Source organism: Salminus brasiliensis, chromosome 1 (genome assembly GCF_030463535.1).
Source record: "Salminus brasiliensis chromosome 1, fSalBra1.hap2, whole genome shotgun sequence".
Classification (NCBI taxonomy): Eukaryota; Metazoa; Chordata; class Actinopteri; order Characiformes; family Bryconidae; genus Salminus; species Salminus brasiliensis.
Window position 1 is genome coordinate 3373930 of NC_132878.1, and position 16150 is coordinate 3390079.

The window sequence follows — 16150 nt, forward strand, 5'->3', positions numbered from 1 at the left end:
CAGTCGGCGGTCTCCGTGTTTGATACTGCAATAAATGAGAGGAATTACGATCGACTGCTGGAGCCTTTTGTGCCGCAGCAAAGATTTTAATCAGGATTCAGGCAGGAAGATGGAATTATCCAGAGGGTCTGGGCGCACGAAGATACACTGACCCGGTCACAGAACATATTGGGACAAAAGTATTGGGACACACTTCTTAATCAGAGAATTCAGGTGTTGATTCAGTCTTGTTGCCACCACAGGTGAATAAAATCCAGCCCCTAGTCCTGCAGTCTGTCTTTCTTACACACATTAGTGAAAGAACGGGAGGTTCTAAAGAACTGAACTCCAGCGTGGTTCTGTATGTAATAGGAGAGTGCAGAAAAGTCTCTGCAGAGCTGCTGCTAGAGCTGCAAAGGGGGCCTACGCTCCAGTGTAAACATTAAGAAGCGAACCCCAGACTCCACATCCCTTATCTGAGTTAGTATACAGTATTTGTACTAAGGGGAGGGAACAGTGGGACTGACTAACACTGTAGCAGTATGTATTTTATGGGAGACTCACAGTAATAAATCACATGGTTGTGAACTGAAGTGCTTACACAAGTAGATTTCTCCTTGGCTGGTGTAGTCGATGCCCACTCCCACCGGCAGGGTGTCATCGCTGTTGAGAGTAACAGGCAGCTCCCCTCGGCTCGCGTCCTCCAGCACCCACAGCTCCCAGTTTGTCTGAGTGAAAACCAAAAATAAATAAATAAAACAAACCAAAAAAAAACCCACAACAACCCCCCCCACATATACATACATACATACATACATTATATATATATATATATACACATATATATATATATATATATATACACACACACACACACACACACACACACACACATATATATATATATAAATAAAACTATATATTTATTGTACTGTAAATGTTTTGATAAAGTGTTTGCACATATGCCCATGAACCACTTCTGTTACCTTGTCATCTTGCTTGGCGATAATGCTGACTTCAATAGAGGCAGCAGATGCAGCAAGGACCAGGTCCCTACAGATAAGCAAACCACAAACAGATTAGTCCACTTTGTGCCGTTACGGTTTGTGATGGAGCGCAATAACAGCTACATTGTCGCATGAAAACCTTGTAACTCCATATTTTTCAACTCAATCAATAAGTTATTTACCCTGTATCAGAATTTCATGAAGAATGAACCAATAGAAAATTACTCCAAAATTACTTTCAATAAAATCTGTTTACACTGATTTCCACTGAAAGTGAAGAAGGTTTTTTGCCATTTTGTTAATGAGGTTAGAAATCTATATAATTCAAATACTGAATGAGAGAAAACCGGAAAGGAACATTTTTTTATGAATTTATTATTTATTAAGAATACGTTCTCTAATTTTCTTACCAGTCTTCAACGTGGCACAGGAAGTAGTGGTGTTGTCTCTCTGTGCAGGTGCCATAAACAAGATCACTGAAGTTCAGGTATTTCTCCTCCCTCTTCTCATCCTTCTTCTGCATCCACCAGACACAAAAAGAGAGTTTTTAGAAACCCAGCAGCATCGCTCCTAGCAGTAAATCAGTTAGTGATCTTTAATATCAATATCTTAATATTAATTTTAATATATAGTGTTATTAGTGAGTATTTGTAGTATTTCCATATAAAGCAATATATCGCATATCAGATAGATATAGATTCAACTTTGGCATTGCTCTGTACAAGACAACAAAATTCAGTCAGCATCTACCAAAGTGCAAAATGGCAGTATTGTGCAATGACATTACTATATTAGATATTGTATTGTTAGTAGTATGATATATTATTATATGTCATCTGAATATTTGGTATATATAATATATTGCACACTGTATTTTTGTTTTTAAACTTATTTAACTTGATTGTTTACCACCTATACAGCATATTTAGAGTCCTTCAGAAGTTAACGTTAAGCGATGTTTATGTGAAATGTACCTATAAGTCTATTTATTGTCTTTGACAAATAAAACTAGAACACAAGATTTTGGTGCACAGTACAACACAGAGGTATGAGTTCAACAACATATGAATGTTGAAAATCTCCTCCTGAGACCCAACATCAGCTCTAATTAAGGTCTGTTTATCTGCATAATGGTGCGTAGTGCTTGGCCCCCGAGGACTGCCACTGGTAGTATAAATGGAAGATGGACACAAGAAGCATTTTGACATTTTGGCCACCGATTTTAGGAGGACCAGATCGGTTCTCCAGACGGCTCCCAGGCTCAAAAACAGCTTTCCCACTTGACCAAACCTAGCTACCTCTCGGGTCTGGAAAAAACAACAAGACTAAAGCAAAAGCCCTAAAGTAAAGTAAAACACTTTTCCACATCAAATTTGGAAATTATTGAAAATTATTCTAATAATAAATGCTTCTTGAGGGGAAAAAATTATTAATAACAATTTATATATTATTTTTATATTATATTTATATATTATATTTTTATATACATTTTTTTTTGGACATCTTGAGAAAGACTTACAGGAAGTGATACGACCACCAGTTCAGGGGGCGTCACCGGAGAGCCGTCAGCAGCTGCGTACGCCACCGCGAAGTTAAAGGTGCTGAGCCACAGCACATCCAGCACTGCAACACAACCACACCAACAGAATTAACACCTTTACTGATGCAGCATGGAAAAGTACAATTATTTCATCTTCTTAAATAAAAGTAAAGTACTGGAATGACCAAAGTCAGAGTTTTAAAAGTTACTGAATGTTTGTTAAACTGCAGCACAGAGGAAAATGACTAAACATTAACCACCATTAGTTTTATTACTGCTACTAGTTCTACTACTAATAATAATAATAATAGTTATATATACACAGCATAATATATATATATATATATATATATATATATATATATATATATATATATATATATAAATATAATGCAGTCAACATTTTTAATGTTTTTGGTTTATTTATTTTTTAACTCAGACATCAGTCATAATTAAGGTCCATTTAAAAACCCTGCCCATAATTTTTGGTCTACTGCATAATGGTGCGCAGTGCTTGGACCCCGAGGACTGCCACCGGCAATGTGATTGGAAGATGGATGTCCAACTCTCAAAGCATTTGACAGGGCATTTTCACACTTCACACCCAAACACAATGCAAATTTGAATGCAAACTAATCATCTCACGAAGTTTGGCCCCAACTTCCCCCCGTAGGTCTCTCTCTTTACAGAGGCTATATATATATATATATATATATATATATATATATATATATATATTTTTTTTTTTTTATATATATATATATATATATATATATATATATATATATAAAAATCTCATAACTAACTCTCATTCTCTTACACACACACTCCTCTCTTAGCCTAATCCAGCCCAATGACTGATCGTCCATTTTTCGACTCAGCCAATCATTTTCTGATGTACAACTTCAAATCACTGCACTTGCTCTGTTCCTGAAATACCTTTGACGGGATTGTCAGAGCTGTAGAAGTTTGGACAAGGGATCACTTTCTTCTCCTGCAGAGTCTGCAGTTAAAAAGACGACAAGCAGGGGGTTAAAGTCAGACAGAGCAGACAGAGGAACGCTGATGTAAGGGGCAGGGTTTTTAAAAGAGACTTACGGGAGTGTACTGAACGACTGTGGCGTTGAGTTTTCCTGCAGCGACTTGCTTTCCTTTAGGACTCCAGCAAACTGTGGAAGAGATGATGAGCAAACATCAGCAGCAGCATCTTCATCAGTAATCATGTGAACTTTAACATCAGTGTTCAGTAGATTACACTAGCGGGATCAACGCTTCCCACATCTGTTCTCCTGATGATTAGCTGGACATGCGTCCAGAATGATGAACCGCTCTACATCATTGCTAAGTCACGGAGAATGACGTTCTATTAGCATCTGTATATCCAGAACGATGTTCTAATAACATCAGAGCATCCGGAGGGAAGTTCTAATAGCATCACGATACCCAAAACGAAATTCTATTCGCATTACGACACCCAGAATAAAGTTCTAATAGCATCAGAGAATCTGGAACGAAGTTCTAATAGCTTTACGATACCCAGAACGAAGTTCTAATAGCATCAGAGAATCTGGAACGAAGTTCTAATAGCTTTACGATACCCAGAACGAAGTTCTAATAGCATCAGAGAATCTGGAACGAAGTTCTAATAGCTTTACGATACCCAGAACGAAGTTCTAATAGCATCAGAGAATCTGGAACAAATTTCTAATAGCTTTCCGATACCCAGAACGAAGTTCTAATAGCTTTACTATACCCGGAACGAAGTTCTAATAGCTTTACGATACCCAGAACTAAGTTCTAATAGCATTACGACACCCAGAATAAAGTTCTAACAGCATCAGAGAATCTGGAACGAAGTTCTAATAGCTTTCCGATACCCGGAACAAAGTTCTAATAGCTTTAAGATACCCGGAATGAAGTTCTAATAGCATCAGAGAATCTGGAACGAATTTCTAATAGCTTTCCGATACCCAGAACGAAGTTCTAATAGCTTTACGATACCCGGAACGAAGTTCTAATAGCTTTACGACACCCAGAATAAAGTTCTAATAGCATCAGAGAATCTGGAACGAAGTTCTAATAGCTTTACGATACCCAGAACGAAGTTCTAATAGCATCAGAGAATCTGGAACAAATTTCTAATAGCTTTCCGATACCCAGAACGAAGTTCTAATAGCATCAGAGAATCTGGAACAAATTTCTAATAGCTTTCCGATACCCAGAACGAAGTTCTAATAGCTTTACGATACCCGGAACGAAGTTCTAATAGCTTTACGATACCCGGAACGAAGTTCTAATAGCATTACGACACCCAGAATAAAGTTCTAACAGCATCAGAGAATCTGGAGCGAATTTCTAATAGCTTTCCGATACCCAGAACGAAGTTCTAATAGCTTTACGATACCCGGAACGAAGTTCTAATAGCTTTACGATACCTGGAACGAAGTTCTAATAGCTTTACGATACCCGGAACGAAGTTCTAATAGCTTTACGATACCCGGAACGAAGTTCTAATAGCTTTACGACACCCAGAATAAAGTTAATAGCATCAGAGAATCTGGAACGAAGTTCTAATAGCTTTCCGATACCCGGAACGAAGTTCTAATAGCTTTACGATACCCGGAACGAAGTTCTATTAGCATTACGACACCCAGAATAAAGTTCTAACAGCATCAGAGAATCTGGAACGAATTTCTAATAGCTTTCCGATACCCGGAACGAAGTTCTAACAGCATCAGAGAATCTGGAATGAAGTTCTAATAGCTTTCCGATACCCAGAACAAAGTTCTAACAGCTTTACGATACCCGGAACGAAGTTCTAATAGCTTTCCGATACCCAAAACAAAGTTCTATTAGCATTACGACACCCAGAATAAAGTTCTAATAGCATCAGAGAATCTGGAACCAAGTTCTAATAGTTTTACGATACCCGGAACAAAGTTCTAATAGCTTTATGATACCCAGAATGAAGTTCTAATAGCATCAGAGAATCTGGAACGAATTTCTAATAGCTTTACGATACCCGTAACGAAGTTCTAATAGCTTTACGATACCCAGAACAAAGTTCTTATAGCATTACGATACCCAGAACAAAGTTCTTATAGCATCTGAGAATCTGAAACAAAGTTCTAATAGCTTTACCATACCCGGAACAAAGTTCTAATACCATCACAGACTGCTGGAAGCTCAAGAGAAGACCACATACCTTCTTATACATTTAATGCACAATCCAGACCATCTGAATCCCAGATAGAAAAATACACTCACCACAGGTGATGCCCACAGAGGGAGGAAGCTTAACCACCAGCGTAACGTCATTTGTCACGTCCAGAATCATCATACTGCCGTCAGACAGGCAGGCAGCCAGCTTGAACCCGTCCACGGGGCTCCACTTGAGGTCCTGCACTGAAGTGTCTGGCGCAGCGTCAGGTTTGAAGGAAGCAAACGGCCTTTTCTCCTGTCTGGCCTGCAGAGATGATGTGACAAAAGTATTTGGACACTTGCTGGTTCATTGTTTTTTTCTGAAACCTACACGTCACACCGCCCACCCTCCCCTTACCATGGTTTCAAATTAAGCAGCCTCAAATGTTAAGCCTCCGCGTAGTTACCTTGTTGAAGAAGGTGCGGACGTCGTAGAAGTCCATAGTGAGGGGGCTCTCCCCACTCATCCCACATACAGACAGAGTCAGCTCATCACTGCTGAGGGCGAGGTGGTGTATGGGAAGATCCACAGAAAGCACCTGGCACTTCACGTTCTCCACTGAGGGGCAAAAACAGGGACATCATCAGATTTGCTGAAGACCACACCTGCCATTGACAGCGTTTTTGGTGATCGGATCACGCTCGGATTTCACTTGTCTTAATGAAAAGCCAGGGGTTAAGACCCCCTAGCCGGATTCTGATCAAATTAGGATCAGATCGCTTACACCACATTGGAAGGTGGTCAGAGACGGATCTCGCCAACATTTAATACAGGTGTAAAAGGAATATGGAGGCTGTGATCGGATTCAGTCAGGCAGTGAATCTTAGCTTCTTTCTCTTTCTTGCTCTACTATCCATACTATCCCGGTACTAAACACATATTAACAGCAGGTGTGAACAGAATCTGATCAAAGTAGATCCAGATACTGTCCTGATACTAAACGCATGTTAACGGCAGGTGTGAACAGAATCCGATTAAAGTAGATCTAGATACAAATAGCATGGCAGTATGTTGACTGCCCGGCAGTGCCGCATTGGCAGCAGTTGGAAAAGAGACGGTGGCTGAATTCACATGTATCAGACAGGACGTGTGTTAATTCCTTACCGTCCTAATGTGTAATATATATATATATTTTTTTAAATAGGATTTGCTTCCTCCACCGTCACTTCTAGATCTTCAGTAAATCTTGTTTACTGAAATTTCTTCATCGTTTTCTCTGCATTCTGTACGACTTTAAATAAACAACGGCAACAAAAACTAAATGAGTCTTGCACTGCTTATGATAAGCTGTAAAATGCAGAATAAAAGTCTTCATTAGAGAATATTGAGAACTGAACTTAGAAGCATTCTTTTCTGTCTTTATTAGGAAAGCTTTGGTGAATCTGTTCCCAGATATCAGAACTGGAGCTGCTGACTGGTCACTCAGCATAGCCAAACAGAACCGTTCTCACCGATTTCATTGATTTCGTTGGTATTTCCCTCCACTTTGGCCACAGAGATGATGTCCTGAGTGAGATACACCTTCAGCGTTCTGTCCTGGCCCACAAAAGTCAGGCCGAACTTGTTTGACAAGGCAAGAAGGCTCGAGCGCTCCTTGGGTAAATCATCAGGGGAGTCAAAGACACGGATTTTCTTCATTTGACGAAATTGAAAATCCTGGTAGAGAGAGGTAGAGGGTGAGAGAGAGAGAGAGAGAGAGAGAGAAACACACAGTTAATAAATAATAAACATCTCCTCTGAAGAAGAGCTGGACAATTTGACAACATTTTATCGTATCGTGATACATCTTGTTATGGTTATAACAGTAATCGTTTCTAATCATATGGAGGAGACTGCTAGTGCTTAATAAACTGATCAGCTGCAGGTTTCATTACCAACAGTGTAATTAGACTGGGTTAATTAGATGAAGAGCAGCAGATGTTATAGAGTATAAATCACTGTGTTCAGTACAGGAGAGGATCTGAACAGTAGTTTACAAGAATCTGCTGCAACTGATTACAAGTATTGTGAAAAAAAGTATTTAAATATCGTGATATAGTATTTTTACCATATCGCCCAGCCCTACCCTACTTAAGTCCAGCTGAAACTGAAGATGACCTGACACAAAAAAAAAAAACACCACGGCTGTATAAAACCAAGATCAATCAAAATATGCATCAATATAATAGAAACGAGCTCTGTTCTTCAGACTAGCTCACCGACAAGATCTCACTACTTTCTTTCTTCAGAATGAGAAGCTCTTGTTTCTCCTGTTTACTGGATTCATGTTCAGCTGCTTTATCTGTTCTGATGAGATCTGGAGCTTCTACAGTAAAACCTCTCACTGCTGAGAGACGGGGGTTAGAGACAATCAAACTAACACACATTATATATATATATATATATATACACACACACCTACTTTTTAAAAGTAGGATTAAGTAGGATTTGCTTCCTCCACTGTCACTTCTAGATCTTCAGTAAATCTTGTTTACTGAAATTTCTTCAGCAGAGTGATGGGGACTGAATGAATACAGACTGAATGTCTGTATATTTCTTTGTAAAAAATATAGTTGAAAGTTGAAATCATTAATTTGAATTAGTATCAAACTTTATTAACTACTTTTGTTGTGGTCATTTCTATTTTAATGCTTTGGCAACACTGTACCCATTACAGTCATGCCAATAAAGCCACCCTGTATCTTGAATGTTGGTAAGTTGGAAGCTGATAAATATTAATATATGATCACTTGTGAAACAGATCTTAGAAAAGAGCAGACATCAATAAGTTGTCAACATAAACTAGTGAAAAGTATTAGTTTTGGGAAACAGTGATGCTGATAAGTTCAAACATAAAAGCTAAAATATTAATAAACAAACAAAAGCATTAATGTTTAAAAATATAATTTATAATATCAATACATTATTTTGGCATCTGTTGATAAACCCTGATATTGATAAATTATATTAAACATGATACAATTGTAATAAATATTGATAATCACCAATACTGATAAACTGTTAGAAACCTTTGTCATGATTAATAGTACTTAGGGGCAGTGGTGGCTCAGGGGTTAGAGCGCTGGGATATCGATAACAGGGTTGTGGGTTCGATTCCCGGGCTCGGCAAGCTGCCACTGTTGGGCCCTTGAGCAAGGCCCTTTACCCTCTCTGCTCCCCGGGCTCTGGAGTTGGCTGCCCACCGCTCTGGGTGTGTGTGTGTACTCACTGCCCCTAACACATGTGTGTGTGTGAGTGTGTGTTCACTACCAGATGGGTTAAATGCGGAGGACACATTTCGCTGTACAGTCCACACCTTTTACCTTTACTACTATTATTATTACTATTATTATTATTTATAATAATAACTTTAATAATGAGTGCAAAGGCTTTATATATCCCACAGTAGCTTCACCTTTTTAAAATCACACCATTAGAAATCTGAATTTTAAATGTTATTGTTTTTATTCTTTTTTTTTTTTTTAGTTTTGCAGAATCTGATTATTAATTCTACATGTACTGAATTGGTTGATATTGATAAATAGACACGCATAAAAGCCAGAATGTTTAATAATTTATAATATCAATATATTATTTTGGCAGCTGTTGATAAACATTGATATTGATAATTAATGTTGATACACCAATATTGTTAAATTCTAAATAAATACTGATAATCCCTAATATTGAACAACTGTAACAAAGCGTGATCTTCAATAATATTGCTCAATTCTACACATGTTAATTAATTTAGCTGTTTGTAAACAATAACACAGGTAGACACCTTGATCTTAAAGGGCTGCCGACAAATTAATAAACATGAATATAATGTTAATATTATTTGAGTATTTGTCAACAGACATTGGTGTTGATAAATGTTAGTAATTGTTTTTGGAAGTTTTGGTAAACAGTGATGCTGATAAAAGCCACATAAAAGCTAACAATAACAATATTATTATTATTATTATTATTATTATGTAGAGTGCAGATGTTTTGGAGCCTTTATCCCACAGTAGCTTCACCGTTTTGTATATGAATTTTAATGTTATTGTTTTGATTCTGTTTCGCAGAATCTGATCATTAATTCTAAATGTACGGGTTTGATTGATAGATAAATAAACAAGAATAAAAGCATGAATTTTTAACAATATAATTTGTAATAATAAATTATTTCAGCAGCTGTTGATAAACACTGATATTGATCAATTGTAATAAATGTTGATAGTTTGAGACAGTTATTCTAAATACCTCAAAATTAAAGGGCCGTCGACACATTAATGTTAATATGATTTGGGTATGTCAACAATAGTGTTGATGAATGTTAGTAAATTAAAGAAAAATTAAAATTATGAACATTTACTAATATAATTTATAATATCAATAAATCATTTCAGCAGCTGTTGATATGGTGATATTGATCAATTGTAATAAATGTTGATAGACTGAGAGAGTTAAATTCTAAATAAAATTGATATCACTTGATCACTTGAACTAAGATAAGATAAGATAAGATAAGATAAGATGGTCCTTTATTAGTCCCGCAGTGGGGAAATTCCCAGTGTAACAGCAGAAAGGGATAGCAAGACACTCAGTTACAAAAATTTGGATAAATAATTTACACTATATACACAATATAAATAAGAATTAAAAGAGCAATAACAATACTATACAATATTGAGCACATCTAACAAATGTTAATGAATCAGTTTAGCTGTTTATAGCTGTTTATAGACGATAATACAGGTAGCTACCTTAAAATTAATTAAACATTAATTTAATGTAAATATTATTTGGCTATTTCTCAACATTAGTGTTGATAAATATTAGTAAATGATTTAAGTTTAAAAGCATGAATAATTTAGAATATCAATATATGATGATGTTGATAGATTGAGTTAATATTGATAATCACTTTCAGCTTCATTAATACTGATCAAATCTAACAAATGTTAATTAGCTAATTAGTTTAGCTGTTTATGAACAATAACACAGGTAGATACATCAATCTGAAATGGCAGCTGACGCATTAATAAGCGTTATTAATGTTAATATTAATGTTAATATTATTTGGATATTTGTCAATATTAGTGTTGATGAATATTAGTAAATTAGTAAATCTTGGTAAAAGTAAAATGTAAAGTTTAAAAGCATGAATAATTTATAATAATAATAATTATCAACATATGATGATGATAGATTGAGTTAATATTGATAATCACTTTCAGCTTCATTAATACTGATCAAATCTAACAAATGTTAATTAGCTAATTAGTTTAGCTGTTTATGAACAATAACACAGGTAGATACATCAATCTGAAATGCCAGCTGACGCATTAATAAGCGTTATTAATGTTAATATTAATGTTAATATTATTTGGATATTTGTCAATATTAGTGTTGATGAATATTAGTAAATTAGTAAATCTTGGTAAAAGTGAAATGTAAAGTTTAAAAGCATGAATAATTTATAATAATAATAATAATTATCAATATATGATGATGATAGATTGAGTTAATATTGATAATCACTTTCAGCTTCATTAATACTGATCCAATCTAACAAATGTTAATTAGCTAATTAGTTTAGCTGTTTATGAACAATAACACAGGTAGATACATCAATCTGAAATGGCAGCTGACACATTAATAAGCGTTATTAATGTTAATATTAATGTTAATATTATTTGGATATTTGTCAATATTAGTGTTGATGAATATTAGTAAATTAGTAAATCTTGGTAAAAGTGAAATGCAAAGTTTAAAAGCATGAATAATTTATAATAATAATTATCAATATATGATGATGTTGATAGATTGAGTTAATATTGATAATCACTTTCAGCTTCATTAATACTGATCAAATCTAACAAATGTTAATTAGCTAATTAGATTATCTGTTTATAAACAATAACACAGGTAGATACATCAATCTGAAATGCCAGCTGACGCATTAATAAGCGTTATTAATGTTAATAGTAATGTTAACATTAATGTTAATATTATTTGGATATTTGTCAATATTAGTGTTGATGAATATTAGTAAATTAGTAAATCTTGGTAAAAATGAAATGTAAAGTTTAAAGGCATTAATAATTTATAATATTATAATAATAATCATCAATATATGATGATGTTGATAGATTGAGTTAATATTGATAATCACTTTCAGCTTCATTAATACTGATCCAATCTAACAAATGTTAATTAGCTAATTAGTTTAGCTGTTTATGAACAATAACACAGGTAGATACATCAATCTTGCCAGCTGACACATTAATAAATGTTTTTATAATGTTAATAATAATAATTGTCAACATTAGTGTTGATGAATATTAGTAAATTACTTTAGTTTAAAAACATGATTTCTTTTACATTTATACTATTAATAAATTATTTCAGCAGCTGTTAATAGACATTGATATTGATCAACTGTAATACATTTGAATAAATATTAATAATCACTTAATCTTAATTATTACTAATCAAATCTTACAAAAGTTAATTAATTAGTTTAGCTGTTTATAAACAATAATACAGGTAGATACCTCAAAATTAAGGGTGACATTAATATTAATGTTAATATTATTTGGATATTTGTCAACATTAGTGTTGATGAATATTAGTAAATTAGTAAATCTTGGTAAAAATGACATTTAAAGTTTAAAAGCATTAATAATTTATAATATCAATATATGATCATGATAGATTGAGTTAATATTGCTAATCACTTTCAGCTTCATTAATATTGATCCAATCTAACAAATGTTAATTAGCTAATTAGATTATCTGTTTATAAACAATAACACAGGTAGATACATCAATCTGAAATGGCAGCTGACGCATTAATAAGCGTTATTAATGTTAATATTAATATTATTTGGATATTTGTCAATATTAGTGTTGATGAATATTAGTAAATTAGTAAATCTTGGTAAAAATGAAATGTAAAGTTTAAAGGCATTAATAATTTATAACAATAATAATAATAATATAATAATAATTATCAATATATGATGATGTTGATAGATTGAGTTAATATTAATAATCACTTTCAGCTTCATTAATACTGATCAAATCTAACAAATGTTAATTAGCTAATTAGTTTAGCTGTTTATAAACAATAACACAGGTAGATACATCAATCTGAAATGCCAGCTGATGCATTAATAAGCGTTATTAATGTTAATATTAATGTTAATATTATTTGGATATTTGTCAATATTAGTGTTGATGAATATTAGTAAATTAGTAAATCTTGGTAAAAATGAAATGTAAAGTTTAAAGGCATTAATAATTTATAATAATATAATAATAATTATCAATATATGATGATGTTGACAGATTGAGTTAATATTGATAATCACTTTTAGCTTCATTAATACTGATCAAATCTAACAATATATGTTTATAAACAATAACATAGGTAGATACATCAATCTGAAATGCCAGCTGACGCATTAATAAGCGTTATTAATGTTAACATTAATGTTAATATTATTTGGATATTTGTCAATATTAGTGTTGATGAATATTAGTAAATCTTGGTAAAAATGAAATGTAAAGTTTAAAGGCATTAATAATTTATAATAATATAATAATAATTATCAATATATGATGATGATGATAGATTGAGTTAATATTGATACTCACTTTCAGCTTCATTAATACTGATCAAATCTAACAAATGTTAATTAGTTAATTAGTTTAGCTGTTTATAACAATAACACAGGTAGATACATCAATCTGAAATGGCAGCTGACACATTAATAAGCGTTATTAATGTTAATATTAATGCTAATGTTAATATTAATGTTAAAGTTAATATTAATGTTAAAGTTAATATTAATATTAATGTTAAAGTTAATATTAATATTAATGTTAAAGTTAATATTAATGTTAAAGTATATATTAATATTAATAGTAATGTTAAAGTTAATATTAATAGTAATGTTAAAGTTATTATTAATGTTAATATTAAAGTTATTATTAATATTAATGTTAAAGTTATTATTAATGTTAATATTAATGTTAAAGTTAATATTAATGTTAAAGTTAATGTTAATAGTAATGTTAAAGTTATTATTATTATTAATATTAAAGTTAATATTAATATTAAAGTTATTATTAATGTTATTATTAATGTTAAAGTTATTATTAATGTTAATATTAATGTTATTATTAATGTTATTATTAATGTTATTGTTAAAGTTAATATTAAAGTTAATATTAATATTAAAGTTAAAGTTATTATTAATATTATTATTAATATTAATGTTATACATTAGTAAACAGTGCTGCTGCTGCTGCTGCTGGTTAATCAGAGCTGAGCTTAGCTCGCAGGGCAGCTCAGGCTTCAGACTACAAAACAACACGGTTTCTAAGAGTAAAGCCGATTTAACTAACGTTTAATAAACGTTCAAACGTTTCTCAACATCTTATAAACATTTATTCCACTTTTCTGAGACTCTGAGAGGAGCAGGAGCCGGGAGTTCAGCCCCAGCCCCGGTCAGCTGTGCTGTGCTAGCCGCTAGCCGCTAGCCGCGGGGAGCTAGCCTCGTGAGCTCGCGGGCTGAGCGCAGTTTACCTTCATCTCCCGCTCGGGGATGGAGTACGGGTCGTCCCCCATTCCCAGCTCCGCGTTAGGACCGAGGTTCGGACGGTGAAGGGTTCGGTTCGCTCAGAGTAAACAGCTCCTCACACTCCGTCACATTCCCCCAGAACAGAAAGCGGATGATAAACTGGCGCCATGTGAAGACTGCAGCTGCTGCGCTGACCGCGCTTTACAAAATAAAAGTCCGCTGTTAGCCGAGAAGGGCTCTCATTTTTCATAATAAAAGCACACCAGGCCAGCTGCCACCGTGCAGAGCTCCAGTTTTCCTGCGTTTGAGTAATGCAGGCCACTATTTTAATTTCTAAAGTAAAATACTACATTAAATTAGTGTCGTTAATTTATTAACGACATCAATTTTAATTAATTAATCATTAATTTTAAGTATGAAATAATTAAAACAATTGAAATAATTGATTTTTAAACATTTCAATTTAACTTAACATTTAACTTATATATTATGTATGATGTAAAAATACCAGTTTGTACAAAAATAAGTAAACTTGCTTTTAACTGTGTAGTTTTTTATGATTATCATTCACAGCCCAGAATACAGTATTTATTTTCAAAATAAAAGTTATCAATAATTCTCTGTGAAACTAAATTATGAATTTGATGTGTGTTTTTATTGAATATTAATAACTGAAACTGAATTTCACATTTAAGTGTTGATTCAAAACTGCGATAAATTTGCTATCAACCCTCGTATTTATTTCTCCACAATAGCTGTCTGTTTTTAAGATAAATAAATAATAATAATAATAATAATAATAATAATAATAATAATAATAAACACTGGACCTGTCAGAAACCATTGATTTTTGTTATGTTCTCAAGAGCAGCTGCACTTACAAAATAAAAGTCTCCATGCTAACTTTATCAGAGGCCTCCAAACAACCCCATCTGCTTCCACCTGCTATCCTCTAGTTTACCTGATCTACAGCCCATAGTTAAACAGTCCCTCAACAGTTCCTGATGTACCACCTGGGATCCAAGATCAACTGTGTTTTTTATCCAGTAAGAATATACAATATTTGCACACTATTTGTCCAAAAGTTTGTGGACACCTTAACGCTACTTATTCGGCTCCTTTAAACTGAAAGTACCAATAGACCAACTGCCAATAGAATAGGACTCTCTGGAGCAGATCAACATCATGACCCTATATTATTAGGGTGGGCTAGAGGGGTATCGAGCCTCCCAGCATTACAGTAATCCTCACAGCAATGCTCCCACCTAGATCTACAGCCACTCCAACAAAAGCTGTAGCAATGAATGAGCAGGTGTCCCCATACTTTTGTCCACTTTTGTTTAGTAAGCTGTGTAGTTTTGAATAAGAAGCACTGCACAGGTTTTGGTGAAATAAGGACTTTTATTAGAAAGCAGATTTTTTCAGTATTGCATTTGAAAAGGAATCAGATCACTTGAACTATACAACGTCCAAACTACACAACCCACACCCACATCTGGAGGTGGAGGCAATCCAATGACCCCGTAAATGATCGGTGGGAGTCGGTGGGAATTTGCATTAGACTAAAGTGTCGCTTGAAGGCGTAAACAACTGGTGTTTCTCTCTGAAGAAGAACACTGTATTTTCTCATACTGCTTTAAGCTTTCTGGGCGTCTCTCAGCCACCCCCAGAAGGTGTGGTGGGGCCTGCAGGGTATCGGGACCATGACCTTTACAAAAGACGGTCATACAGCAATAGCGAAGGCTAACTTCGAACAACTGGATCCCCATTCAGCCCAAAATCCGCCCTCAGAGACGCGAGAAGGACCTGCAGTAGCTCAGGCACGCGGAGATCAAGCGAAGCTGGAAAGGCTGCAGGAGCTTAG

General features: G+C 34.1%; 1 protein-coding gene across 5 annotated transcripts in view; it reads right to left on the reverse strand.

Annotated features, from left to right (window-relative positions):
* The window catches only part of nup214 (nucleoporin 214), an 82400-nt gene extending 67944 nt beyond the window's left edge, over nucleotides 1-14456 (reverse strand). For all 5 annotated transcript variants that reach the window (XM_072692682.1, XM_072692675.1, XM_072692667.1 and 2 more), the window contains exons 1-10: nucleotides 14292-14456; nucleotides 7180-7384; nucleotides 6135-6286; nucleotides 5794-5992; nucleotides 3625-3695; nucleotides 3466-3529; nucleotides 2506-2609; nucleotides 1397-1503; nucleotides 966-1032; nucleotides 581-707 (exon numbers count right to left, since the gene is read on the reverse strand). In XM_072692682.1, coding sequence (XP_072548783.1) covers nucleotides 581-707; nucleotides 966-1032; nucleotides 1397-1503; nucleotides 2506-2609; nucleotides 3466-3529; nucleotides 3625-3695; nucleotides 5794-5992; nucleotides 6135-6286; nucleotides 7180-7384; nucleotides 14292-14333 — 1138 coding nt within the window. In that variant the 5' untranslated portion in view covers nucleotides 14334-14456. The remainder of the gene's footprint in view (nucleotides 1-580; nucleotides 708-965; nucleotides 1033-1396; nucleotides 1504-2505; nucleotides 2610-3465; nucleotides 3530-3624; nucleotides 3696-5793; nucleotides 5993-6134; nucleotides 6287-7179; nucleotides 7385-14291) is intronic.
* Nucleotides 14457-16150: the final 1694 nt, after the last annotated feature.